General features: G+C 36.2%; 1 protein-coding gene across 1 annotated transcript in view; it reads left to right on the top strand.

Moving 5' to 3' along the window:
- Positions 1 to 26,180, top strand: part of SBF2 (SET binding factor 2) — a 215,650-nt gene that overhangs the window by 76,530 nt on the left and 112,940 nt on the right. The window contains exons 6-9 of the mRNA XM_086471998.1: positions 2,056 to 2,161; positions 23,294 to 23,426; positions 24,975 to 25,083; positions 25,814 to 25,927. Coding sequence (XP_086328124.1) covers positions 2,056 to 2,161; positions 23,294 to 23,426; positions 24,975 to 25,083; positions 25,814 to 25,927 — 462 coding nt within the window. The remainder of the gene's footprint in view (positions 1 to 2,055; positions 2,162 to 23,293; positions 23,427 to 24,974; positions 25,084 to 25,813; positions 25,928 to 26,180) is intronic.

Genomic DNA, 26,180 nt, shown 5'->3' with positions numbered 1-26,180 from the left:
GCTTGCTACAGGAAGCTTGCTTGCTTTGCCATTTTTTAACATGTCCTTCATTTTAGTTCATTTACCCATGTTTTTTCCTTGATGGAGTTCAGGATTCCACTGATCTTTTCTTTGGTAACGCTTAAATTTCTGTTTTCATAAAATTCTTTAAAAATAGCTAAAAAAGGAACTTGAACATGTTTTTTTCAGAGGTAATTAAATATTCCAGTTAGCCTATGCAGTCAAAGATAAGAAAGAAGTTTTCCAGCAAATACACTTCTTTCTGCTTTTTACCTATGCTTTCTGTGAGCAGAAAGTCAGGTTTGTTTGTTGATTTACTTTAAATAAATTATTTCTGCATATTTGTGGATTTCTGACAAACCAGTTTTTTGCTTGGCTTTGCTTTTGCTTATTTGCTTTATGCTGTGACACTACTGGGAAATTGTAGTCTTTACCATGAAACACACCTGGAAGCGAAGTATGCAAATTATAATAATTTAAAGTCAATTTCATAGACATTTTCTCACACTTCCCACCCACCCTATGGATTATCAACCTTGAAATCCTACAAACCCTAATTCTTTTCTGTTTTTCCCATAGCCCTGGCTACTTTGGAATTTCTCTTAGTGCTATAACTGGCAAAATGTCCTCTCAGCTTAGTCAAGATCTACCTTATTTCTCTCCAGGCAACAACATCTCTGCGCTTTTGCATCCCAAGCCTTTTGATTTTGAAGGGGAGTAATTAGATTGTATCTCCTCATCAGAAACCCTCATTTCCAGTGGTGTTTGAACCTCATATTACACGTTTTGGTGATCCACTTGAACTTCTGGCTCCTCTTCTATCCTCTTTCACCCCGCCATATGGCTTTCCCCAGTGGCCATTTCCTCTGTTAGAGGACGGGGTAGAAGTTGTGCTCCTTTGGCTATTCTCCCTTCTGCTTTCTCTCTTCAAATAAAATGTTCTTTCGGTTTGAACTTACATTTGCTGTGTCAAACTGTTATTTTAATAAAAAAAATAAGTTTTTCTCTTCTCTTTCTTAAGCTTCATGCTTCCAGGGCTAAATCTGAATTATTTGTCTTAGAATGGGAACAGTTTTCTGATGTTTATCTCCAGAAGTCCTTGAGGAGCCTCCCAGGTTATTCATGTGTCCAATGTTGAAATAATCAACTGCAAAATTAGTTATTGACCTGCATCCAGTGCTAAAGTGCTGGAGAAGAGCATCTCTGCTACAGCTCAGGGACTTGGTTTTAGTGTGGAACATTTTGGTTTCAAACATCCACTGTGCAGCAGCCAGAGCTAGCTGCCTTCATACATTCAACGTCTCTGCTGCCATACAGAGTGGAGTTGTACCACACTTACTGCTTGTACAGAAATGCCCCCCACTCCATGGTAGTTAGTGGTTAAAGGTAACTGTTCGAAATCACCTGCTGCTTGAATGTCATGTGGATTTACTTAGAGGAAAGCAAGGTTATTTTGCAGTTACAATGCTTTTTGGGATGTGATCCACAAGTGCATTCCTTTCACTCCTATTTCCTGCCTCCCTCAAGGGACATATTTTCTTGTGCTGGAAAGGTAACCAAAGTTTTAATTCTGCTTTAATATGCAGAGCAGGAGCATAGCAGTAGCAGAAGTGTCCTCTTCAATACCCATATATCACCAATACGTTAATGCTTACAACATGCCTGCAGACAGTAGATACTAAAGAACTTCAGTTAGAAAATAATATATATTTTTCTGATTTGAATGGGTTTTAAACTGGGGATTTTTTCTAGAATTTTTTTAATGTATTATTAAAAGTGTAGTATTGAATGCCTTTAAAGCCATAACTATTTAACTAATTTAGTGGAAATGCAAGGAAGGCATTGTCATGCTATACATTCAAGGTGACATGTCATTGTCCTCAGATTGTATTTCAGATATCTATTGGTAAATTCAATTATTCTTACTGACTTTAAACTTCTGTATACAAAATAAATAATTTTTTCAGGATTAATCGCTTACCTGTATGATAACAGCTTGTTTGATCTTTATAAATTAAATTTATACTCCGTAAGAAAAAAAAATTCTTTCTACAGAAATTGTTTTCTTTGGGAGCTGGAGACCGGCAGCTGATACAGACTCCTCTACATGATAGCCTTCCTGTTACAGGCACCAGTGTGGCTCTTCTCTTTCAGCAGCTGGGTATGTCTTGGTCTACTTTCAAAAAACCCTATTTTTTTTAAATTACAGAATGAGGTATTTTCTGTTCTCATTCAGTTTGAATCATGTGCCAAGAAAGCTGCACTGTAAATACTAATTTCTTTTGAACGAAAGAATGACTAATAGCGCTCTTATCTCCTAATCAGACATTCCTATAACGTTTTTGCACATCCTGCCTGTGGTAAGTTATCTCCAATATTGTCTAGTGTTTGTAAGTGTACTGTGAGCAGAAGTGAACCTGGCCTCTGTTTAATTACAAAAAAATTAATGTCAAAAGATTTCCTATGCCTTGCATACTGTACAAACTCCAAACAAAACCAAGGAGGTTAATAATAAAACTAGTGTAACTGAAAAGATTAGTAGAAAAGATTCCGTGTACCGATCCTGATAACTATGTGGAATTTGTTATTCTGTTATCTATTATTTTCTGTCTTTCAAGAAGATGATCTAACAGAATCCTCATCAAATGCTTACTTGTTCGTTACCATTACAACACCTTGTCATTGTTACTTGGATACCTCAAGACTAATCTGGTGTGTCTCATTAAATTTTAACAGTCAATTGTCTTTCTGTTGGTTTGTGAAGTGACTTTGGAGCATAAACTTGTGGCAGCCATGGATAAGGGTGCAACTAATAATCTTCTCTGAACCTGTGAACATCGTGCTTAGTCTCAAGTAATCAAATGGCCTCAGAATATGTGTTGTCATCCATACTTCTCATAAATGGATGATAAGAATGGATGTAAACTGGAAAAAGAGTAGTGAAGAGGAGTAAGAGCTTATGTCACAGGAAGCAGTATCAGATCTGATGAGCACAATGCCATCTACTACTGATAGGATTTAATTCTATCCTTCCAAAAAGAATATTATTCCAAAAGGAATATTATTATTTTATGGGTAGCAGTTTAAGTTAAGAAACGCAGCTAACGTGGTATAAATGCTAGTTACCCTCACCACAGTCCCTGAGGTTTTACTTGGCTTATTATGTCAAGATTCATTAAGGTTACTCTGATCAGATTGAAGGCAGTGTTTTAAATTTGGATAGGCCCAACAATGTTTTCTCTTTTCTAAAGATAAAAAATGTGGTGTGAGGTACCTTAAGTATGGTATGATATAGCATGTGGTATGGTATGTTTGTTCTCTAAGTACAGTATGTGGTACCTAAGTTGAGGCAGTTTATTTTGGGTGATTGTAGTGAAGGTTGCTATAAATTCACAGCTCTGAAAATGCCAAAGAAAGCAAGGCTTTTAGCTTGTGCTTAGATAGGTTAGCTACCATGTCTTGTGGCACTTGGCTTTTGTACGGCAAATTGAGATTGTAGTGTTTTGTCACAGGATGAGTCTGAGGAAGACCACGAAGGCAAATGATCTGGAAAGTCATTGTATGCATCAGATTTATAGAGGGAAACTCTGTAAAGACAGAGTGGGAATGTAAATATGGAAGAGGAAATGGAGGAACATCTTTTCCTCTTGGATTTTTATTAAAAGCATGTTTGCAGAGTGAGCTTTTTTTGATTCCACTGACTGTGTATAAAACTTAATTATAAAACTTCCATATGGGAATTCAAAATTGCTTTCACGTACATAGAATTTAAGTTAATATTATTAACCACATTTTATTAATGGGTAAATATATACACAGATGGATGTCATGTCACTTCCTAAACATACTATAGCAGAGTACTGAAGAGTTTGGAAAGTAACCAGGATTCCTAGATTGTTGAGCTAGGAATCAATGATCCTTTCCCTTTATATTTTGAAATTGTGTAATTCCTTATTAGCTCGTATACACTTTCCAGTATCTATACCCCTGATTTACTCTTTGTCTACCATCTCATCTTTCTTTTCCCATTCTCCATTAGCCTTCTTGCTGTAAATAGTGTGGTTTCTATGGCTTTGCTGCTCTTCTGCCTTCTTTTCTTCCCCTGAGTTCCAGTAAATGTTTGGAAGTCCAATCTTTCTTGCTTTTTGGTGGCTTGTAAGATGTACAAGTACAAGTCAGTCAGCCCATGCTTATCAGGTGCCCTTTCCGGTTATGATGCACAGAAGGATGTGAAAATCAGCAGAAGGAGGAAAAGAGAAATGGAGATATGGGATGAAAACTGGCTCATAGCTTACAATTCTGGTTAGTGACACTTCAGCTGGCCCGAAGGAGAGATACTGAAGAAAGTATGTGGTTATAAAACTTGACAAATCCGCAAAGAGAAGCTATAGGTTTACATCCTGTTTCCCTGAAGAGATTATACAAGTTCATAGGAAAAAAAAAAAATTTTTTTTTCTCAATACCCTTTCTTTTCTGTTATGATACAATTTTCTCTTTTACAAGACTGTCAAAATTATTAGGAAGAGCTTGTGTAATGGTCTTGCATAGGTCCTCTTCTTGTCTCTCTCCTATTCTTTTGTTTGATGAGGGCAGTTGGTTGGGAACAGGACTGAAATTAGTTAAGAAGTAGGCAAATAAGTTCACAGGTAGATTTTTTTTTTTTAAATTATTTTTTTAGCAGCTACTTGAACCCTTTAGCACCTTTAGGCTTATAGCACAATGGTAGAATTGTCTTGCATCTGTAAGGACACAAATTAAAAAATGTTAGCATTTTCACAGTGTACATCCCTCTACAGAATAGCACATAGTTCCTTTCACATGTAGGAGGTGGACTGTCATCATCATCTTAAGGCCAAGCTTTGTTAATGCTAAATTCCTGTTTGGATTTACTAAAACAGAGTTGTTAATGTAACTACATATGTCTGTTTGCAATGGTTATCAAATATAAAAAGAGGACCTGGAAATATGAACAGACTGTTTTACATAAATTCTCATTTATTCTCACTTTTAATGTAGTCTTATGAAGAGTTGAAGGCAGTGAGTCCAGAAGGATGTGGTAGAACCTATTAGCTCATCTCTTTGGAAGAGTTTATTTTTCTAAGATAAGGCCTAATCCTTTCCTCTGGAGATCGTAGTTGAGCTTGTCAGAAGTGTTGTGCTTTTTGTAATAATATTCACACTTGCTCTCTTTTTCCTGTTCCGTTTGAATGGGAGCTTAATGCGTATTTGTCTCTACCAGCCTGGGCAAAAAATGTTCTACTACTGTTATCCAGCGTGGTGTTTGCAAAAGCGTTCTACTGCTGTTGTCCAGTGTGGTGTTTATTAGTTACTAATGACAGCTGTTATCCCAGCAAATGCTTGTGTTTAGGACATAAATATTGAGTAGGCTGTTTGTCAAGTAATGACATATTCAGTTGTTTCTCTTCTGGTACGAGTCACCTAATCCTATTTAAATTATGAATAGAAAATTGAAGAGTAGCTAGAAAAATATTTGTGAACTGTATAAATCACCTTTTCAAAAATAGCTCTTTCTTTGAGGAAGATGAGCAGAAGGACCAAATTTACCACTATGAATAGATATGAAAGTAATTTCAACATTTATTTTGAGAAATATTGTGCAATAGTAGTCTCATCATGCTTTTTCTGCTTGGCAGGATAATACTGTGTCAGCGAATGACCCTCCCTGTATTACCAAGTTCGCAACATATCTGGAAATAGACCTTATTTTTACTTAGGCGTTAAACTACAGTTGGGAAAAACATCCCCAAAGGTTTTAGGCTTAATAATAAGGAACAGCAGTGTTTGACATTTTAAATCATGCATTCTTTTTTTATTTAAAAAAAATTAATATATGGGAATAATGTGACAAAAGCCAGGCCTGTAGCTGGATTGCTACAACTAAAAATGGTTTAATCGACAAGGATTAGTTAGAAAAACAGTAAAAGTTACTTTTAAAAATGATCTGTGGTAGCTAGAAGACTTTCAGTGCTCTTCTGTTTCTCGTTGTCCATTAGTAAGATGGTAGCTATCTATACAAACTTCAAAACATGGTAGCCTTCTTCAGGCTCAGAGGAGATTATAGTTCTGTTTCTCCTCTCTCTTCTCCCTCCCCCCTTCTTTCTCCTCTCTCTCTTTATTAACACAGTATATCCCTGTGTTTCTGCCTTAAGCTCTTTTCATTTCTCCAAACTCCAACCCTACTTGCGTTCTCCATTCTGCTGGCAGTACAGTTATTCAGCATTGCCACATTCAGTCATTTCTGTCTGAAACATACACCTCTATCTCCCCAATGGGCAGTTTTTTCCACAGAACCTAAGACACAAAATCATATTAGGGACCTGAACAGCAAAACAAGAAGCTAAGGTTTAACCACCACTTTTAATTTTTGCATGTTTCAAGGACTGGTAGCATGAATCACACTGCTAAGCTGAGCATAACAATTTATTTTCCTGAAGAATTAATGTTTCCTCCTGCTTTTCAAACACATAATCAAAGACAAAAGAGTTTTCCTTTATTTTCTTCTTGTTTAGTCAGTTATCTGGGCTGTTTTCCTATCCCCTTATTTCCCCAGTTCCATTTAGTTTGTCTGTGCTGGTTTTCCTCCTCATATCTTTGATTCACCACTCAAGTGTTTTCAGTAGAACTCAGACTGACTTTGTGTTATGAAGAAAGTAATTTTTTTCAAGTGGCAAAAATGAAACTTTGAAGTAAATTCTACTTTGAATCTTCTGGATGGAGACACAAGGTAACAGTGCTTTTGAATTCAGGGCTGTGTAGAATAGAGATTAAATAGATGGAACAGGATGAAGGTGAATGATAGTTCTAGTTTGACCTGGGCTGATTGACAAGCTTATCTTTCATTTGTCCAATCCGTGATGTAACTTAATCCGTGATGTAACTTATATCAAAATGTTAAACATCATTATCCTTCACCCTTTTTACATATCTTAAAATATTTTTGATCTAGAAATTGTGTGTATATCATTAGGCAGTATATGAAGCCTCTAAAACAAGTACTTGAAAAATAATATATTTGAAGACTGCAGTGTCATTAAATATCAGTAATTCCAGATGTCAGAAGTGATTGGTTGATTAACTTCTAAACATTGTTACAGTTGCACAAAATCTGAATATTAGGGCAGATCTGTGTCATGATGGCAGAGCTGATAAGCAGGGAAGTACTTCAGTACAAGCAGTTTAAAATGCTCTGCTTCAGCATCAAGAGTACTGGTAACATGTATTTTTTTAATATGGCTATTCAGTCCCAAAATTTGAGACTGTGACTTGAGACTGAGAAGTTTGAAGTATTGTCTGGCCTTTCTCCTTGCATGTTTCTCCTTGCCTCAGAGCAGGAACTTCTCTGATACCAGAGAGAGCTGCTTAAAATTAATTAATTAACTCACACTAAGCAAGCAAATAAAAGTGAATGATTTTCCACATGTTTCCGTGGTGAGACACTGACAGTGATGATTTTTATTGGTTTAAACAGTCGTGGAGCCAAAACCCATTACTGTTACACACTGATAAATCCATTCCTAACAAAATTATGGGGTCATATATTAACTATCATACCTGCTTATCATTTGTTTTGGTGGACTACCAAAATGTACAGAAGTAAAAGAAATGCTGTATTTTCTTACTTTTCAGTCATTTGATTTGTTAGGAATTAATGAAGAACAATTTTTTTTTAATATTTTTGTTTTGATAATGAATATGCTAGAATTGTTTTGTGTGTTCAAAAATTTGTTTTAGGCGAAGATCTTCCTTAGTTACAACAGCATTTTAATTGTTTTTAATGAAGGTGTGCCATCCCATCTCTATTTGGAAGTAGACGTTTATATCTGCAGAGGGATTTTAAACTGACAGGCTTGCACGTTACAATTTTGGTTAACACATTAAAACCCACATTTTTTTACATGGTTCTGTAGTTGTGCCAATAGCATTCAGCATACACTTTCAGAAGACTTGAAATCTCTGCTTAGGCTGATTAGTTCAGCAGGCTCTGTCCTTGGTTCTTAGAAGTATTTGCTTTGAAAGCTGTTGTCAGGGCCCTGACGCATCAACAGCCTCTCAAACACCTCCTTGCAGCGTTGAACTGCCTGTGCACAAGGTCAACGTTGATGTAGCACAGCTGTGCAACCTTGGTTCAGGCTGTTGAGGACAGAGCTGTGTGAAAGATGCGAGGAGGGGCCTGTTGACCTCTTTGCTTGGATGATGTACTTAAGCTCAGGCCATGTCCTTGGTCCTTGCCTGAGCCACGTTGCAGCAATGCTTGTGCCTGGCAACAGACCTCTCTGACCCAGATCCTCACCTATGGACTGGACATCCTGGCTTGATCTCAGGTCTTCTTCTTAACCGTGAACTTGCCTGGTGATCGCTGTGACTGACCTGACTGCTGTTGCTGGACCTGATCCTGACCCTGCCGTGCTGACTTGGCTTCCTGGCTTGGCTTCAGACTTCCCTCATCACTATGGGCTTGGCTGACTATCTCAACTTTTGGCTGAACTCAGCTGCTGTCAGCAGACCTACCCAACTCATCTTTCTCTGGGTACTGTGGGACTCCACCACTTGCTGGTGAGGGTACTGCACCTTTCCACCTTGTTTTCATACTTGGCACTTGCCTTGCCTTCTGTTGTGGAACAGTGTGCCATTGCTGGTCCCTGGCAGCTGGTGATTCTTCAATTTTCACTGTTTACCTTCTAAAAGTCTTGAGAAAGTTGATACTTTTATATTAATTCTTCAGAATAAATTTTGATCTGTTTGATACTAAAAATCAAACTTTGCAAGTCGTACAAGAGATGTAGTTGTGCACTGCTACCTGCCTGATATAGTTTGATCCTGAGGAAGAGATCTTTCTTGATCTTAAAATACACGCACTGGTCAAACTTCCAGCATTCTGTAATAAAGCTGGCTTCATCTTTTAGCAACCTTTACAACATTTTATTGCTTCCCAGCTAGTACCTTAGAAATTATGATGGGAGCTACTGGAGCACTATTGTTTATGTATCACAAAGATAAATATCCCACAGTTCAGCAACTCTGGACCTATGGAGAATGCAGAGAAATGATCTGGTGGAGATCATCTGTAATTTTTTGTTTCAGTTCTAAGTACATTCTCTTAAGAGAATCACTGTGTGGAGTCAGACCTCAACACCACTAAACAGCAGAAAAGTTCCAAGTGTGAGGTGTTTTGCTTTGCTGAAGAAAAGGAAGATCTTGTAGTCTACTGACTGTCACAATTTAGGATGCAAATTAGTAGACACATATATACCGAAACAGTGCAATATTAGCAGTGCTGTCAAAGGTGAGTGATTTACAAGGTTGTTATGATTAAACTATATCCTATTTAGGGGGGAGGTTGAAAAGTTTAGCTGAGTGTCACATGTAGCTTAAGAGCAAGAGAATCTGAATGCTTGGGAAAAGAGTGTACTCATGCAAGATCATAAGACACTGGCCCAAGTGCCCTCATCAGTCCTTAACTTATTTTCTTCTTCTAAGATAAGGGAGGGCTTAAATAGCGAGGTGGAGATTTTCTAGACTAATTGGATCCAGACACCATTTTGCATTTCTGACAGTCAATAGCGAGTAAGATGCAGATGTTGTAACTTTTCCAGAAGCACAAACCAATTGTGCAGTCTTCACTTGTGGGTATTGGTTTCAGTTTCTGTTCTCAGTGACCCTGGAATTCAACTTTCTTCTGCTGAGCTAGCGTAAACTAACTTGTTGCTCCTTCACACGTAGTCTTTAACTTTTGCTGTTGCTGGTTCTTTTAGCTTTTTAGTAAGTAGAGGAACTGCATTCTGGACTACACAGTATCATTTGAGAAAGAGCCCAATTGTATGAAAAGTATTTCGTTTCCAGTACTGGGAATGGAACTAATTAAATAATTCCTCAATTTCAGAAGACAGTGTAGTTCAACATACAAGAACTCAGTGCTGGCTTGGCTGTACGTCAAAGGATACATGTTGACTAGTAGCATGATACAGGAATGACACTTGCTTCTAGTTTGTTTTTCCAATAAAGCAGGTGTACTTGGTCCGTAGTTAAATGCTGGGATAATTATTCATAAAAAAAGCATTAGATAAGTGACAGATCATAATGTCTGTTTAGCTGCTAGTTACTTTTGTTTATGTTATTGTTAATAACTTAAAATACATTTTACCTTTTTTCTTTGTGAGAATGATCGAACTCAGAAATTTCCTCTGTTACCCCAGTACACATCTAGGTTAGCATTTACGGTGCATGAACTTAGATCAGTAACACTTGGCAGTCGTGGTTGGTGTGAGGTTACCTGCAGTAGTTTGCACTTAGGGAAAGTAAAGCTGATTGTCTTGAATGCTCTGGCAAGTGCTCCTTCACAGAAGGGATGCCTGAACTCATTGGCTTTTACTGTGATGGAGGAGCTTGTATAGAACTGTAAATAATTTAGGTTGGAACAGACATCTGAAAGGGAAAAAGTCTAATCCCATACTCTAGGTAAGCCCACCTTAGTGGTAGACGAGGTTGGTCATGTAGACATAGATTGTGGAACAACTGTTGCATATTAATGTTTAGGAGTTTGGGTATTTCTTCAGGCTGTAGGCAAAAATATGTGAGAAGCTTTTAGTTAATATCTGTAAATGTAGTATTTTGGCACATGGCTTAATCTTCAACAGTCTATATCTGATATACCTCAAATAGTTCCTAAGGCAGATGGATCTTATATGGAACCGTGTCAGGAAAACAGTAGGAAGTAAAGCCAGAACTTACTACTTCTGTGATTAAGATTTTTTTTTTTTAGGTAATATTTGACATTTGATACTTTTAAAAAAATCTCAACTAGTGACTCTTTGTAAATAGGTTTGTCCTTTTCATAGAACTTTCATATAAATTTTATAAGATTATATAATAACATAAAATATAATTAATTTTACCATGTTTATTAGAAAATACCTGTCCAGTCAAAAAGGGAAAAACTGAGTCGTGGTGTTCCTCAAATTAGCTAACTTTTGTGATAGCAAATTTTTAAATTCACAGTATTTGTATATGCTACGCTATATATGTAGATAGATAGATAGCGCTATATTTGTATATGCTATCAAATATGCTATATTTGATATGATTTGCTTTATGTTTTTATTCTGAATGAAAGTAAAGATAGTTCTACTGCATACAAAGTGTAGCCTCCTTTAGAAAACGTAAATCCCAAAAGACTATAGAATCTGAAAGGAATATTTAAATTGTTGGTCATATTTTTGCTCATACTGACTTTTAAAGGCTGCTTTTTGAATAGTTGGGTTTTTCTACTGTATTTTACCCTTTTATTTTGCTCTGCATCATAGACCATATGTATTACGATTTGCTGCTTTTTACATCAATATTGTTCAGAGAGAGGAATTTGTGGTTACACCTGCTTAAGCTACAAAATGGTGAGCATCAGGAACAGACTCATATAAAAAGGTTACGAATCAGTTTAGGGTGGAAGTTAAAAGAGGTTTCTGACCATAGGAGGAGAAAAATTCTGAAACACCTGAGTAGCAATGACAAGCAGTATCACTACATTTGAGATGAAGCTTGATCAATTTGGGATTGTCCAGTATATTCATGATGGCAAAAGGCTGGACTCTTTCACTGAGTATAGACCCTTCCGTCCCATATTTCTAAATCCAGGATGTATTAAAATACCCAGAATTTGTGCTTTTAACTACATTTGTTGACACTTCAAGGAATGTTTTCTGTAATGTAATAGTTTCTCATTATTTTAATTCTGGTTTAGAGGAGATGCAATGTTCAGCCTCTCATGTAGTGTGCTTTATGCCAACAGGTGACTACATTGACTTACTGTATAAATGGGAAAAGACATTCCTGATAAATACATATGTGTATTTGTATGTCTGGGAAACTTTATGAAAGGGTCACTGCACAGTCAGCACGTGAGCTGACTTCAACTTGTTGATGAAGAAAATCCAAGTGTGTTCAACATAGAACAAGAATATCTTGTATTTTAATGCTTCATTATGTTCAGAAGTAATGTAAGGGCAGCTAAGCAATGAAAGATTTAACTTCCACACCATATGAAGTGACCAAACGCAATGTTTTGAGTACAGTAATACCCATAACTGGGAGATGCAGTGAGAGTCCACGTGGTGCCCTTTCCATATCTCATGTTTGTTATGAAACATCAGTGATATAAACCAGAACATTTTTACCTCTGTCTTGTTGTTCACAAACTTCTTATGCAATTCATTAAATTTCTTTTCTTTCTGTCAGGTGTCGTGTGATGAGAACATATATACCCTTTGTTGGAATTTAGGAGCACGTATGATTAAATGAAATTTCTGAAGTATATAATGAAGAAACTTCTAATCAGTCTTTGATCATAATAAACTGTGTACTCTCCAGCCCATGGAACCTGGCACCACATGTTGCATGAGTGGGTGCCGCTGGCTTATGTTGTAGTTTCAGTTTAAATCCCAGTGGCCAGTGAGCTGCGATTAGCTCCATAACCCAGCAAAAGAGAACTTGCCGTTCAAGCTCTCCAAGTAGATTTGTGTGGACTGTCAAAGAACAAATGGATTACCAAGGGATTTGATGTGGCATTTACTGCTAATGGGCCCTTACTGCTGCAACAGCAGAACAAAAAGAAATTATTCTTTTAGATGCTGTTGGAAATAAAGGGATATTGTGATATTGAATTTTGTACAAAAACTCTTCTGCACTCCCAAGTAACTGCACTTCGTGGGCAGTCACTGAGGCTTCATTTCCCCAGCGGCATAAACTGCCAGGCAGCTGATCCCATTTGCGAATGTCTATTTCCAGTTGCACGGTCGTGCCCCATCTCCTGTGCTAAAGTGGTGCTTGGCTCACCCATGCTGAGCTATTTCATCTCACAATTTAACAGAAAATATTTGGAGGGTGGAAGGAAGGCAAGTTACATCTGTTTTCTGTCAGCAATCTCAGGTTGTGGTTTGATGCTCTGGTTAAATCTGTCTGATAGCCAAGTACTGCCATGAGAAAAGACCTATCCCTCCTCCAGCTTGAACTAGCTCACCTTGGACTCTCGTAAGCTTTAATGCAGGTATAAAGAAAGCAGAAGCAGCTTGTGGGTAGGGTAAGACCATTCCTTTCAATGAGCCATTAGAGCAGCTTACAGTCAGGTGATGTCAAACAGTTCCTTTGGTACATGCAGCTCAGTTTTTCCGCGTTTGTTTGGCATGTGTGGATGCACCGAGAGCTCTGTCTTCTACCCGTCTAATGCTGGGGCTATGACGCCAGCCATCAGTAGACAGGATCCTGAAATATGTTGGGAGGCAGTGGCAAGTATTTCTTGTAGTGTTCATTGTTTTGCAGAACAATGAAGCACAAGAAGTAAGATGCTCACTTACTTTTTATCCCGTCCCAGTGTGTATTACTAATGCCTCTTTTAAAGAGACAAAATATGCAGTAGTTAACTTTAAGCGAATTAGAAATCTCAGAAAGAAAAGTTATCTGACATAAGTAAATACTGCTGTTAAAGAAACTTGAAGCTGTGTATTTGATAAAGTGCTGTAGGTAATGAGCTGTTTTTTGAAAGGAAGCTTTTCAAGTAAGATTGAAAATAATAAAATTATGAAAAACAGGTGAAATTTTTTTTTAATTAAGTGAAAATCTCTTTTTCAATATTTGAGAAAAAAGTAATTTTCTATTTATAGTAGGACTTCAGAAAACACTTCTCAGAGATGAGCAAAATGTAAACTCCAAAAAGCAAATGTCTAATAAATAGACAAACTCATTTCAAAAAGGCAAAAGAAGCTTGCCTCTGCTTACAGAAAATACTGAAACAGATCCTACTCGGAACAGGTTATTTTTCTTTTTACTTTTATGGATATGAATGCAGAAATAACTTTTCTCATTGTTTCAAAGCAAACTTGATAGCAAGTAAATCATAAGACCTTGCAAAACTTGAAATTTCAAAACTTCAGTGTTAATATTTGTACTGAGAGTAATGGAAAACTAGTTCTGTAGAAGTTTCATTCCATATATTTGTTGTAAAATTGTGTTTAGAGTGTTGCTATTTAGTTGCAGTGTGGGCTGAGGTATCACTCTCAGGAGGTCAGGAAAATCTGACAATTTCACAAAGAAGGGATTTTTAAAGATTGCTAAACATTTTGCAGAGAATACAAATATGACCTTTCAGGAATATAAAGCAACTTTTGAAATTTTTTCTGGTTACGGTGTTTCACGGTTTCCTTAATGAATGAATATTTGTGGGTCTATGCTCCATGAATATCAACAGTGGGTGAAGGTAGCTTTAACAGAATATCCTAATTAGTCACCTCTGTTCTTGTTGTCTTTGCATTTATTTGATTCCATTAATATAATGCTTCAGTAGTTCTGTCCCATGAGAAAGACTTCGTAGTCCTTAGACAGGAAACAGATATGTTTGCGGCTTCTTGTGTATCCTTGACCATTTTTCCTGTGTACAGTTCAAGAATGACAATACTCTTCTCATTTTTAGATATTTTCTTTCTAAGGATCATAATTGTACTACTCTTGCTCTGCATTTTTTTATTAAAGGACATTTTTCTGCTTTAAATGAATCCAGTCAAATTATGAGTTTCCATTTACTCCATCAGGATTTATTTTGCAGTATTTCTGCTAAGAATATTTTACAATCCATTACACATGGCAGTCTTTCCATATGTTATAGTGTTGAAACTTTTTCATATTGCAGCTACTCATAATTTTGTAGGTTTAATTCTCTATTTTGCCTGTCGGTTTTATTCTTAGCTATGAGTGAAATACTTGCTTTTAAAATTTTATGTAAATAAGTAAGCCATGTATTTGTCTGAAATTAGTCATTGTAGTTTTATTCACATCACTTGAGACTTGCTGTTTTATACATAGCTGCAAAGGTAACAAAAATATCCATCAAGGTAAATAGTCATTTATATGCTTCTTGTGTTAGTGAAAGTGAAATGTACCAATTTCATACCTTTAACGTGTACATTTGCATTTTCAGAAATTGTGCCTATGAGTAAATAAAGATTAAGGTGGCAGGATCAGGTTCTGTGATATGCTAGTATCTGTAAGTGGACATCACCATACCATGGTTATGATTCTACCTGGCTAACATAGCTAAGTCACATAAAAAGGCTGTCATTAATGTGTAAAAGTTCTTCAGGCTTTATTACCAGGCTGTTCTTGAATTGTCAGTATTGGCGATAAGGGGATAAATATAATAATTTGGTTTTGATGTGCTGGAATACTAGATATCTATGGGATAAACATCCAAACTAAATAGCTTCCTATTTTAGGTATCTAAATAACTAAGCAGAAGATGAGATGTGAAAATAAATCACATTTCAGCAGAATAGGCAATTACTCAAATGTTAATGGCTGCATACATATAGAGACAAACAGTAAGAGAACAAAAACTTCTGTTTTAATCTGATAGTTCAATATTGAGCAATAATGCTTGCCACCTTCCCCGTAGGAGAAATTAATTAATCTTGTATTTGATTTGCATAAAGATTATCTTACCCTTGTCATCTCTGAATTCAATTTTACATGCAAACCTACTTTGCCTGACATTCTCTTGGCATTTATTCTTGACTGGAATTTGGTTTTAATGTGCGTTCAGTAAAAAAAAAAAAAAGGAAAAAAATACAAAAGCGTCATTTAAAATGAAGTAACTAAACCTATTTTTAGTAGCACCTATCAAGCCTATCTGTATGAGCCAGGCATACAATCAGTTGCAAACCTTCGATTGGTAATGCAGGTTATGCTTGTATAATTCAAAGTTATTGCTTTCATGTAAATTTGGCATTTATCTCCTTGCCGTGTGCATATTTTCCATATGTAAACCCATTATTTATCCGGTTTAACTTCCATTGACTTTTCTGCCTTATTGAGAAAACTCAATACACTCATAGGAATCTTGAGTTTATCAGTCTTACTTTGGATACATATGGCTTTAAAACTGTGCATATGGAATGGTGCTGCACTTCTCTTTCCAGGGATGAAGCCCTTGTTATCCAAACATTTTAATATTAATTTTCTTTAGCTGTATCACTGTCTATGAAAAAAAAAAAAGTTGCTTATCATGTTCACTGAGCATATTGGTAGAGTTGTGTTTGAAGGCTCAAGAATTCCAGAGGGCTTTTGCTGCTCCTTTAAGTAGGTCTGCAGAGGGATTTAATGAAATTGGTCATAATGAAGTGATATCAACATGCAAATGACAGATGTCACTGTGTGTCTTCCTAAGTAGATCATATGCTGTGCTTAATCCCTGTTTCCTTGTGCCTGAGTAATTTTGGGTTTGGATGACAACCATCTGCTTGACTCAATGTTGACAGAACATAGATACTGTTAAACTTTGGGGGAGCAATAGTGGTAGGAATATTTATCTGTTAGCTGAAGAGATCTTTTATTTACATATATACTCATTTTCACAGTCTCTTTGAGGACTGTTTAATGATAGTTGGCTTTTATGGCACTTATACCGGAATCTTTTGTATGGTCTTACTGTTCCTTACCTCTTCCCATACTCCCCAAAGACTGGTTTGTAGAGAAGCCTTCGCTCTGCCCTGCTTCTTACAAAGAACATGCAACATTCAAGGTGCAGATATTGAATTGCCTTCACTTCAGGTCCAAAATCAGAAGTTTATCTTTAAAAATGTCCTTTGATTTCACCACTACGTGTCACACCCACATTAGCTTCTGTGTGCTCAGAAATTAGTACAAACACTTTATTCATGAAATGTTTGATTCTTTGATGGAGTCTTAGCTGAAGGCTCTGTGTTTTGGGGACTGCTTCTCTTCCTCATTAGTCTGACAAAGACCAAATAAGTTAATCTTTTGGGGTGCTCATCTGACTCATGTTCTCTGCTACACGTCCAGAAAGCAGAATAGATTAACCCTTACAAAACTGTCTGCTGGCGCAGATAGATTGCTCCCTGTTTGTAAGCGAATTTGGCTATGATTTAATCAGCCATTTATGATTAATAAAATGATTTAATGTGATGTGCAGTGTGGTCCTACTTTGACAGCAGAACTGCATACTTTTCTAAATGTGAATTGATCCTGATCTGAGTGACGTAGCAATTTTGGGGGTTTGTTTTAACTGTGCAGTTGATTGGAGAGAGCATGTAATTTTTGGATTGATAAATGCAATTTGGCAAGGATTACCTATGTGAGTATTGAGTACAATTGTTGCCTCTTACTTATTAGTTAAGCTTGTGTTTTGTTCATTGGCAGTGCTATGCAGCTACATCTAAAAATAAAAATGAAAAGAGTTTTTTCTCTGCTTATTTCCCAGTTATCTTTAGAGCTTGACACTGGCTGGCACAGAACTTGTGCACTCTCCAGTGGCCTTTCAGAAAGGCTTTTCAGTCTTTGTTGACCCATTTCCTGGATTAGTCTGGCTAAGTTATGGATTATTTTGTCTGTTAAGCTTTTTCTTTTGTCCAGTAATTCAAGACTGGCATATTGGCATAATAATGTATTCAACTAGTTGAGTTTCCAAATCCATGTTTATAACTCTTTACGGAAGTCTGAAGAAGTTGGTGATAATATTTTCATTTCATGCAATGTAGAGGACAGTTAATAATTTGTCAAGTACACTTTGTGTTTGGGGTTTTTTTTAATCATGCTTAAATAAATACTTAAATTCTAGAACAACAGGAAGCAGGCAGAATGATACATTTGTTGATGTAGGATGTCAGATAATTTAGTACAAATTACAGATTCTTTAAATACTTGAAAACAGTGAAGGTCAGGAAGCCTCCATTCAAAATTTTCCAGCATTATGTGTAATATTTTACAGGATGTCTGTCTGTAGACTGCAAAAGAGTAATCTGTAAAAATCAACTTGTTTGTTGTTTTTCATGTTGTCTATTTATGCCCTGACAAATTAGCATCGGATGTAGTGTGGAGTCTTAAGACGAGTATATGGTTCAAGGTTACAGACAGACACGATTGTGTCTTGTAGCATGAGGAAACCGGGCTCAGGCCATTATTCAGAACTGTTTGTTTTCAGTAAACAATATATGCAGGGCTTGAAACACCACCTTAGTGGCTTGATCAAATAATTTAATCAGTGGTTTAAAAAAGGAAAGTAATCAGAAGTCTTACTATTTATAATTTAATTCTATCAGATGAAAATTTCCTTCACAGTCATTATATTGCTGATATTCCTGAAAACACACATTTCAAAGTATGTGTGGAACAATACTTTTGTATGTAGTTAGTGGCTATCATCTTGAAAACAAGAAAATTCCAGATTAGATTACTATATTGCACACTTGGTTTTATTTATTTTATATTCTTCTATATTATATACAGAGTATTAAACAAAACAAAAAAAACAAAAAAAAAAAAACAAAAAAAAGAGAGAGAGAAAGGGAAGGACAACAACAGGTACCAAAGAAGCTGTCTGGGCTGTACAAGTTTTTCAGTCAGTGGAAGCGGTTAGCCTGGGTTTCACTGTCCAAGGTAATTTCCAAACTGAGTAGCCTGTTTTCAAGAAGTTGGTCAATATTGGTGATTAGCTTCGCAATGGAAGAGCACTTCTATTATGGATAAAAAGCCCCAAAAACTTGAGTACATCTTCTTAGGTATAAATTTAATATTTCTTAGGCTGTGAAGCTTTCATTCAGGAAAGAAAAGGGTAATAGCCACTTTAAGCTGGCTTTTGTGAAAGATTCCTGAAGAAATTATCTTGGTTTTTTTCTTCGGGTTAGGGGTTGTTTTGGCATTGTATTGTTATTTCTTGTAAGTTATTTGTGCATTTTTATATAAGCTCCGATTATACAGGACAAGTCAAATACTCTTGTTGGGATATATTCTTTTGTATTGTAGGTACCTTGCAGAAATGAAAATAACTTTGTTTTCAAATGCAAGCACACAAGATTCCTAGTCTCTTTTTTTTTTTTTTTTTTTTTTCTGTTTCTGCTGAAATGTGGCCCGTTTTGGTGAGGTGACTTTCTGCTTTTTAGGCATTCAGAATTCAGAAAATTATCAAGAAAATTTAGAAATAGGTTTTAGATGGAGATTCAATCCATTAAATATTCCAATTTCAGCTTGGAGTTAAGAATGTCTATAAAGTTCTGTGGGCTACATGAGGTAACTACATCACATTTCACACAGGTGTGTGGACTTAGCCCTGATGGGCCATCAGGGTGTGTGGGAGATCTGTACTTGGCTCCCTGCTGCTCTGCTGAGGTGTTCCCTTGTGCAGGGGTTTTAGCCAGTGCTGGATTGCATGGCAGTAATGTACACGGTTCACAGCTGCTTTTAACTGCTTTTTCCAAGGACCGGCCAACTTGGACATGTGACAGGGTTTGCCAGGCTGGTGACAATGCTTCTTGTCCCTTATGATATGTGAGCAGCTGGACAGTGATCTTTCCTTGCCCCTGCCAGCCTATCCCCTTGGTTTGGTGATGGCTTTAATTTGTCCCTGTACAAACTCACCAGGAAGGTTGGATGTTTCCCAATGTCCTTGCTGGTTTTTTCCTGCTATTTGTTACAAGACCTGCTGATTTATGAGAGGGAAATGTTCAGATGCTCTCCGTTTTGGTCACTTCTGTAAGTTCTGAAAATAAAGCAATGTTTTTGTTCAATTCAGCAAAGCTGGGGCTACATCTGCTGCATTTGTACCGCAGCAAACATTTCAAATACTTGTTTCATGGCCAGTTAAAATGTAGTGAACGCCTCAGAGACCAACTAGTGGAATGTAATAAAACGATGTTTGCAGTAAATATTATTCTGTGTGGCATCAAGTTTTATACATGGGAGATAGTTGCTAAAAATCGTCATCTTAAATATCTAATTATATTAGTGCTGATTAAGCTATGATGAGAAGTGCTTTGTGCAGTACAAACTGAAGCTTTATCTGTGGCCACTAATATGCAGCAAAACCAGATTATTTTCCCTAGTGAAACTATGAAAGCCTCACAAAGTGTATCATTACTGCTTAATAGTTCAAATAAATAAATAAAAAGCATTAGTTTATTTCTTCATTTTTTACCCTTCTTTTTATTCCAGTAAGTGTTGCCTTTTGAGTATAGTCCCTTTGTCCTTCAGTAAAACCATGGGAGGAACATAGAACTTTGGAACTCCAGGCTTACTGTAGTTGAGTGCAGATAGCAAACCTGTTGTACTTTTTTTTTTTTTTTTTTCCTTCCCCCTCCCTGAGTTTTATAGAAACAAAGACCTTATTTTTCTGGTTACCAGGAACATTCTTTATTAGGTAGAAAAGTTGAACTTCAGTGGATCCATTTCTTACAGTGGTAAAGATAAGTCTAACAGACACATAGGTTAACAAGGTTAACACTACGTATGAGCATGAAGATTACCTATGTTAGCTATACAATACTGTATCGTTTTAGTACTCCCTAGGAGACTGTGATTTTGTGCTATACAGCCAATGTGTTCTCAATTTTTTTAATAAAAAACAAAAAAATCAAAGTAACTAGTATTTTGTTGTGGCTTCATAGACAGGTATCAACACTAGAAAGTCTAAGTGGTTTATGCATATCTTCTTTTTAGAAGGCTGGTGTTCAAATACTAGCACTTGCACGTCTCCTCCGTATACATAAACAAAATCTTGGTTTTTCACTTCATTCATGTATTTTGTTTGTAAAATTTTTTTAAGTGCTCAGTAATTATGTACTGTTGGGAATTGTGTATTGTTTCGATATCTGATGAGTAATCCTATATTCAGAAGAGATTTCAAGTGAAAAATGCTGATACTGGATAAGTCTTAGGGCTTTTAAAGCTATTAGAATTAAGATATTCCTTCTAGACTCTTGAATCATCGTAACCCACAGCAAGAGAATATCATACAGCTAGAAAAAAGGGCTATTTTTTTACACAGCTTGATTGCAATTGTACACTTGTTTTTAGAACTGTTACCTCTCAGCCTAGGTTGCAGTTCTACGATGTGCGGAATGGAAAGCCATCTCTTTCAAGAGTTTATAGTTATAGAGATTTTGATCATGATGCATTTTTTAAGACAATTTAGTTGTACCGAATGTTGTGAATATTTGTGAGTTTTTAAAGTATTATTTTCCTCAGTAATATCTGCAAGAACATTATAGGTTTATGGAGTAGTATTTGAGAATTTTTCTATATGATTATAAGAAAAAAAGGATCAGCTGTTTTAAAAAGTGTACTTCTAAGTGTCTTAAGACGTTTGGTGTGGAATGAAACAGTGTTAAAAGCCCATTTGGCTCAAAGAGAAAAATATAGTTTAAAACAAAAAGTATACTCCAAGACAATCTTCAAAATCTTCTGGGCAACAAGAGCAGTTTTGCATTAAAAGGGCAGTTTTTAATTTCTTAGAGATTTTTTGGTTTTGTAACTTTGTGTTCAAATACGTGCATACCTTCTTACATACTTACAGAAGAAAGGACACTATTTCAAGTTAGCTTCTAACCATTCACTATTGTGCTATTTCATTCACATGAGGAAACTAGTTAAATTTTTAAAATGCTGTCCTTACCTTGTGTATTACAAAGCAGTCTGTTTTATACTACCACAATATTAATTATGCCAGTGAAAACAATAGCAAATATTTGCCACAGTAACTCACTCAGCATTGTAACAAAGCCTTCTGAGTCCTCTCAAGTCTTTGCCTTTGATTTTATGGATCTGTCCTTAGGATTCTTGGAGAATGGAGTTTGAAAGCACAAGCTATTAAGTTATTGACTTGTTCATCCTAAGAATTAAGTCTCTATCAACAACCCTTTCTGAATCCTTGTCCCTTTATTTTTATGAATCAAGCTCCACTCCAGCAAAGCCAATTTTCATACAACATCATGTCCAGCTGTGGGGCGCCCAGTGTAACAAAGACATGGACCTGCTCGAGTGGATCCAGAGGAGCGCCATGAAGATGATCAGGGGGCTGGAGCACCTCCCCTGTGAGGACAGGCTGAGGGAGTTGGGATTGTTCAGCCTGGAGAGGAGAAGGCTCCAGGGAGACCTTGGAGCAGCCTTCTAGTACTTAAAGGGGGCCTGCAGGAAAGGTGGGGAGGGACTCTTTACCAGGGAGTGTAGCAATAGAACAAGGGGTAATGGTTTCAAACTGAAAGAGGGGAGATTTAGATTAGATACTAGGAAGAAATTCTTTCCTGTGAGGGTGGTGAGACACTGGCAGAGGTTGCCCAGAGAAGCTGTAGCTGCCCCCTCCCTGTCAGTGCTCAAGGCCAGGCTGGATGGGGCTTGGAGCAACCTGGTCTGGTGGAAGGTGTCCCTGCCCATGGCAGGGGGGGTGGAACTAGGTGGTCTTTCAGGTCCTTTCCAACCCAAACCATTCTGTGATTCTATGACCATAGAAAAAATGATTTGTCAAAACATGTAATAAAAATTACTTAAGCAAAACAAAGTGTTAATTATTATATGGATATAGTGGCTCTCAGTAGTCATGCTTCTTATTGGGATGATTACTGTAAGATAAACAGTAGCTTTATAAAGGTAATATGAGCTGTCTGATAACACAAGCTATGTCCTCAGGGAAACATCATACATTCCAGCGTATTTCAGGAAATTTCATAAATTTCAGCATATCTCGCATATCTCAGACGTGTCTGCTTCTCAGGATGGGACTTTGTTTTAAAGGAAATGTATTTTTGGTTTTCCCTGAAAGCCCATAACTTTGGCTTCTAGGTAAATTATAGTGTCTTAAAAAAACCCCACCCATCATCTGATTCATGAGTCTTACCCTAAATCTAGCAGGGCTTGTTTAAACAGTCATCTGTCCTTTAACATCTCCTTCTAATGACATGTATGCTCTTACTGCCCTTTTTTAATCTTGTGAATCCTAGAATGCTCTCCATGGATGAAGTATGAATGTATTTGTTAGAAAGTCTTTGTCGTCTTTGTCACTTTTATTTGAGCTCAGCAGTATGATTTTATTTTTTTTTGCCCATGGAGATACATAAAGGTTTAGAAGTTAAGCCTGGATCAGTGAACAGAATTGAATTCTAATACACAGAAGGCTGTGGAGAAGATACATGTAATACTGTTTGAAGTCATTATTAAGCATTGCTGGCATTTGTCCTGAGAAGAGGAAGTCCTTGAAAGTGATATTGAAAGGGAGATATAATACAATATATTTGAAATGTAGAAGTACATTCAGATAGTATTTTAGCAACCTGAAAAATAGAAATGAAGCTGCACTATTTCAATAAAAGTTAGAAAGACTTGGATTTTAACAATTTATGCATTTATGCTTTTTGAAAATTCCTTCAGAAAATGGTACATTTTAATATAATTTTGATTGTTCTTTTGACACGTCATTACAGTTTGGTGTTTTGTTTTGTTTTTTTTTAAGGAATCCAAAATGTACTCAGCTTATTCTGTGCTGTGCTTACAGAAAATAAGGTTCTCTTTCACTCTGCAAGTTTTCAGAGGCTCAGTGATGCCTGTAGGGCTCTGGAGTCTTTGATGTTTCCCCTCAAATACAGGTGAGTTGAGTTCCAGTTCTTTGAACTCTGGATAATTTTATAACTCATTTTATAACTTACATTGCGTTGTCCTTAACAAAAGGAATTGTGCTATGTTTGATCGAATAAGCAAAGGGTTTCGTAGTCTGTACACATCGTTCATAAGAATCTGATTGCATCATGACAAGGGAAACAATTAGGGGAACATCCTACCCACAAATACAATAGAAACCCTACCCACAACATCAATCAGATGGTAAAACTTGGCAGTGATGATCTGTGAGTAAATGCATGGAAAAGATGTGGGGGAGATCTAATAACAGCCTGTCAATAAGGAAGAGAAGGTGCGTGGCAGGAGAACAAGAGATTGGGTCATGAACAGAAACAGGGGAGAGGGAGGTTTCTGACTGTATGCAGGGAAAACATGTTTTAGTATGAGGATAACTAAGCAGTGGAACAGAGAGCCTGTGGAACTCCCATCCCTGTAAGTTTTCAGGACCCAGCTGGACAGAGCCCAGGACAACTTGATCTGGATTCAGTCTTGACCCTGCTTTGAGCAGTAGGTTGGACTAAATGATTTTCTGAGGCCCTTTACAACCTGAAAGGTTCTGTGGTTCTAAGATAACACCTACATTAGAGTGCATCACAGTTTTAAGTCACTGACTAATGTCCACCAGAGAATGAATTTAAATCAACAAATAGGTCCTCTCTAAAAAGCTACATTTGAATCCAGAGTTTTGAAATGGAAAATTTAATGTCAAGCTATTTGTTTTCTTTAGGAAGAAGACCTCTAATTCTGACTCATCTGTTTCAAAAGATGTTTATATTTTAAGAGAATGGTTTTATTTAAAATATTTCAGATGTGGACTTGATTTTAATATAGAATAAGAAGGAAAAAATTGAAATTGAGTTTTGGAATATGTTTCTTAATGATAAAATAGTCATGAATGTAAATTTTTAGTAACAGTAAATCAGGTGTTGAAATGCATTGATAAGTTTAGATCCAGATTTTCATGTTGCTCTGATGAAAATGGTTTTTAAAGTTGTCAAATCAAGTAAACAATATCTGAAATACATTGTTCTATACATAGTGTTTAGTTGTCATTTCAAAAGATTTCATTTAAAGATTCCTTATTAACCATATTTTACAGAAGGCTGACCGTTAGGTGTCTGACCAAAAACTAGCCATGTTTTTAAAATGAGGGTATTATCTATAACTTTAGTGTCCCTAGTTACCTGAAAGTTGGGGACTAATATATGTCAGTATAACACAAATGTTAGAAATATAAATAGGCTTCTCTTATTTTGAAAACTACATTTGTTTACAATAAATAGTAGAGCATATAATACAATAATTTCTGGAGTTTATATGACAGATGCTCATTTAACAGCATGGCACTTTATAAAGAAAAATTTAATTAATACTTCAATCTTTTTTTATTTTTAAAACGCAGGGTTTTATAGTAAATTTAAGACATAACAGGAAGATTTTTTTCTAAATAAAAAAAGCTGCCCTATGTTAGAGGATAGTCAGAAGCTTTTATTTTATTTTATTTATTCTTTTCACAGTTATCCCTATATTCCAATTCTTCCTGCACAGCTATTGGAAGTTCTCAGCTCACCAACACCTTTCATAATTGGTGTACATTCTGTCTTTTGCAATGACATTCATGAGCTTGTAAGTATGTCTGCCCAGCATATTTATAGTCACAATGTCATTTGTGATGTTTAGTTGCAGAGATTTTTAGCGCTTCAGGGATGTTTATATGAAAAATTGATATACGCTTGAAATATTATTGTAGAAAGCAAGGCAGGACAATCGGGAGGAGAAAAAAGAAAAAGCATCAATTCTTTTGTAAATACATTGAGGCTATGAAGTAGAGAATGGAAATTATTTGATCCTAGTGCAGGATGGAAAGGAATGGATCCATTTCTAGCTTTGTCATGCATTTGTAATAAGTTTGAACAATTCACTTAGGATTTTCAAATGTATTCTTAATTGTTTTGTTTTATCCTTAAGCATGTGCTTGGAGAAACTGAACCAGGGTTACAGAGGTGCCTAGAAACAATGTTATTTTACTTACAGTTGTCCTCACCATGTCCTTTTGCAAACAGCCTATTAGAGCTCTCAAATCACTGAACACAGACCTGGAATATCCAGAAACAAAAGTCACTTTTGAGAGTTTGGCCTAATTTCAGTATCTTTGGTTTACATTCATTTTTCATGGCTAGATTCAGTAATATGAAGTATTTGAAATATTTCCTGTATCAAAACTGTTCTATACATTAAAGTTAATACTGTTATAGTTTATTTTAACTTATGTGCAGATCATGAAATTGGAACTGTGTGTTTTTAAACTATGCTTGCAGTATGAACTACCGATAATGTTTTTATTCATCCCTTACAGTTAGATGTGATCATAGCAGACCTGGATGGAGGCACAATTAAAATTCCTGAATGTATTCATCTTTCTCAGCTGCCAGAGCCACTGCTACAGCAGACCCAAATGGCGCTTTCTCTAGTATGTTTTGATGCAAACCCCATTTTCTACCCTCTCACCTTTTTTTAAAGAGTGAAAAATTAGTTTCAGTATTAAATTGTTTTCAAACACACTGGAAGTGTGAGATTTAAAACTATGATTCAGTGTAAACATTCCTGGTTTTAGAAGAATTTATTATTTGAAGTTAGAGTTAGTATCATCAGTAATCTACTACTAAAATGTTTTTTCACTATTCAAGATATAGGTAGTGATTTTTCCTTCCTAATAATGATTT

The sequence above is a fragment of the Leptosomus discolor genome, chromosome 12, assembly GCF_034619465.1.
Source record: "Leptosomus discolor isolate bLepDis1 chromosome 12, bLepDis1.hap2, whole genome shotgun sequence".
Taxonomy (NCBI): domain Eukaryota; kingdom Metazoa; phylum Chordata; class Aves; order Leptosomiformes; family Leptosomidae; genus Leptosomus; species Leptosomus discolor.
This window is presented reverse-complemented; position numbering and strand designations above follow the sequence as displayed.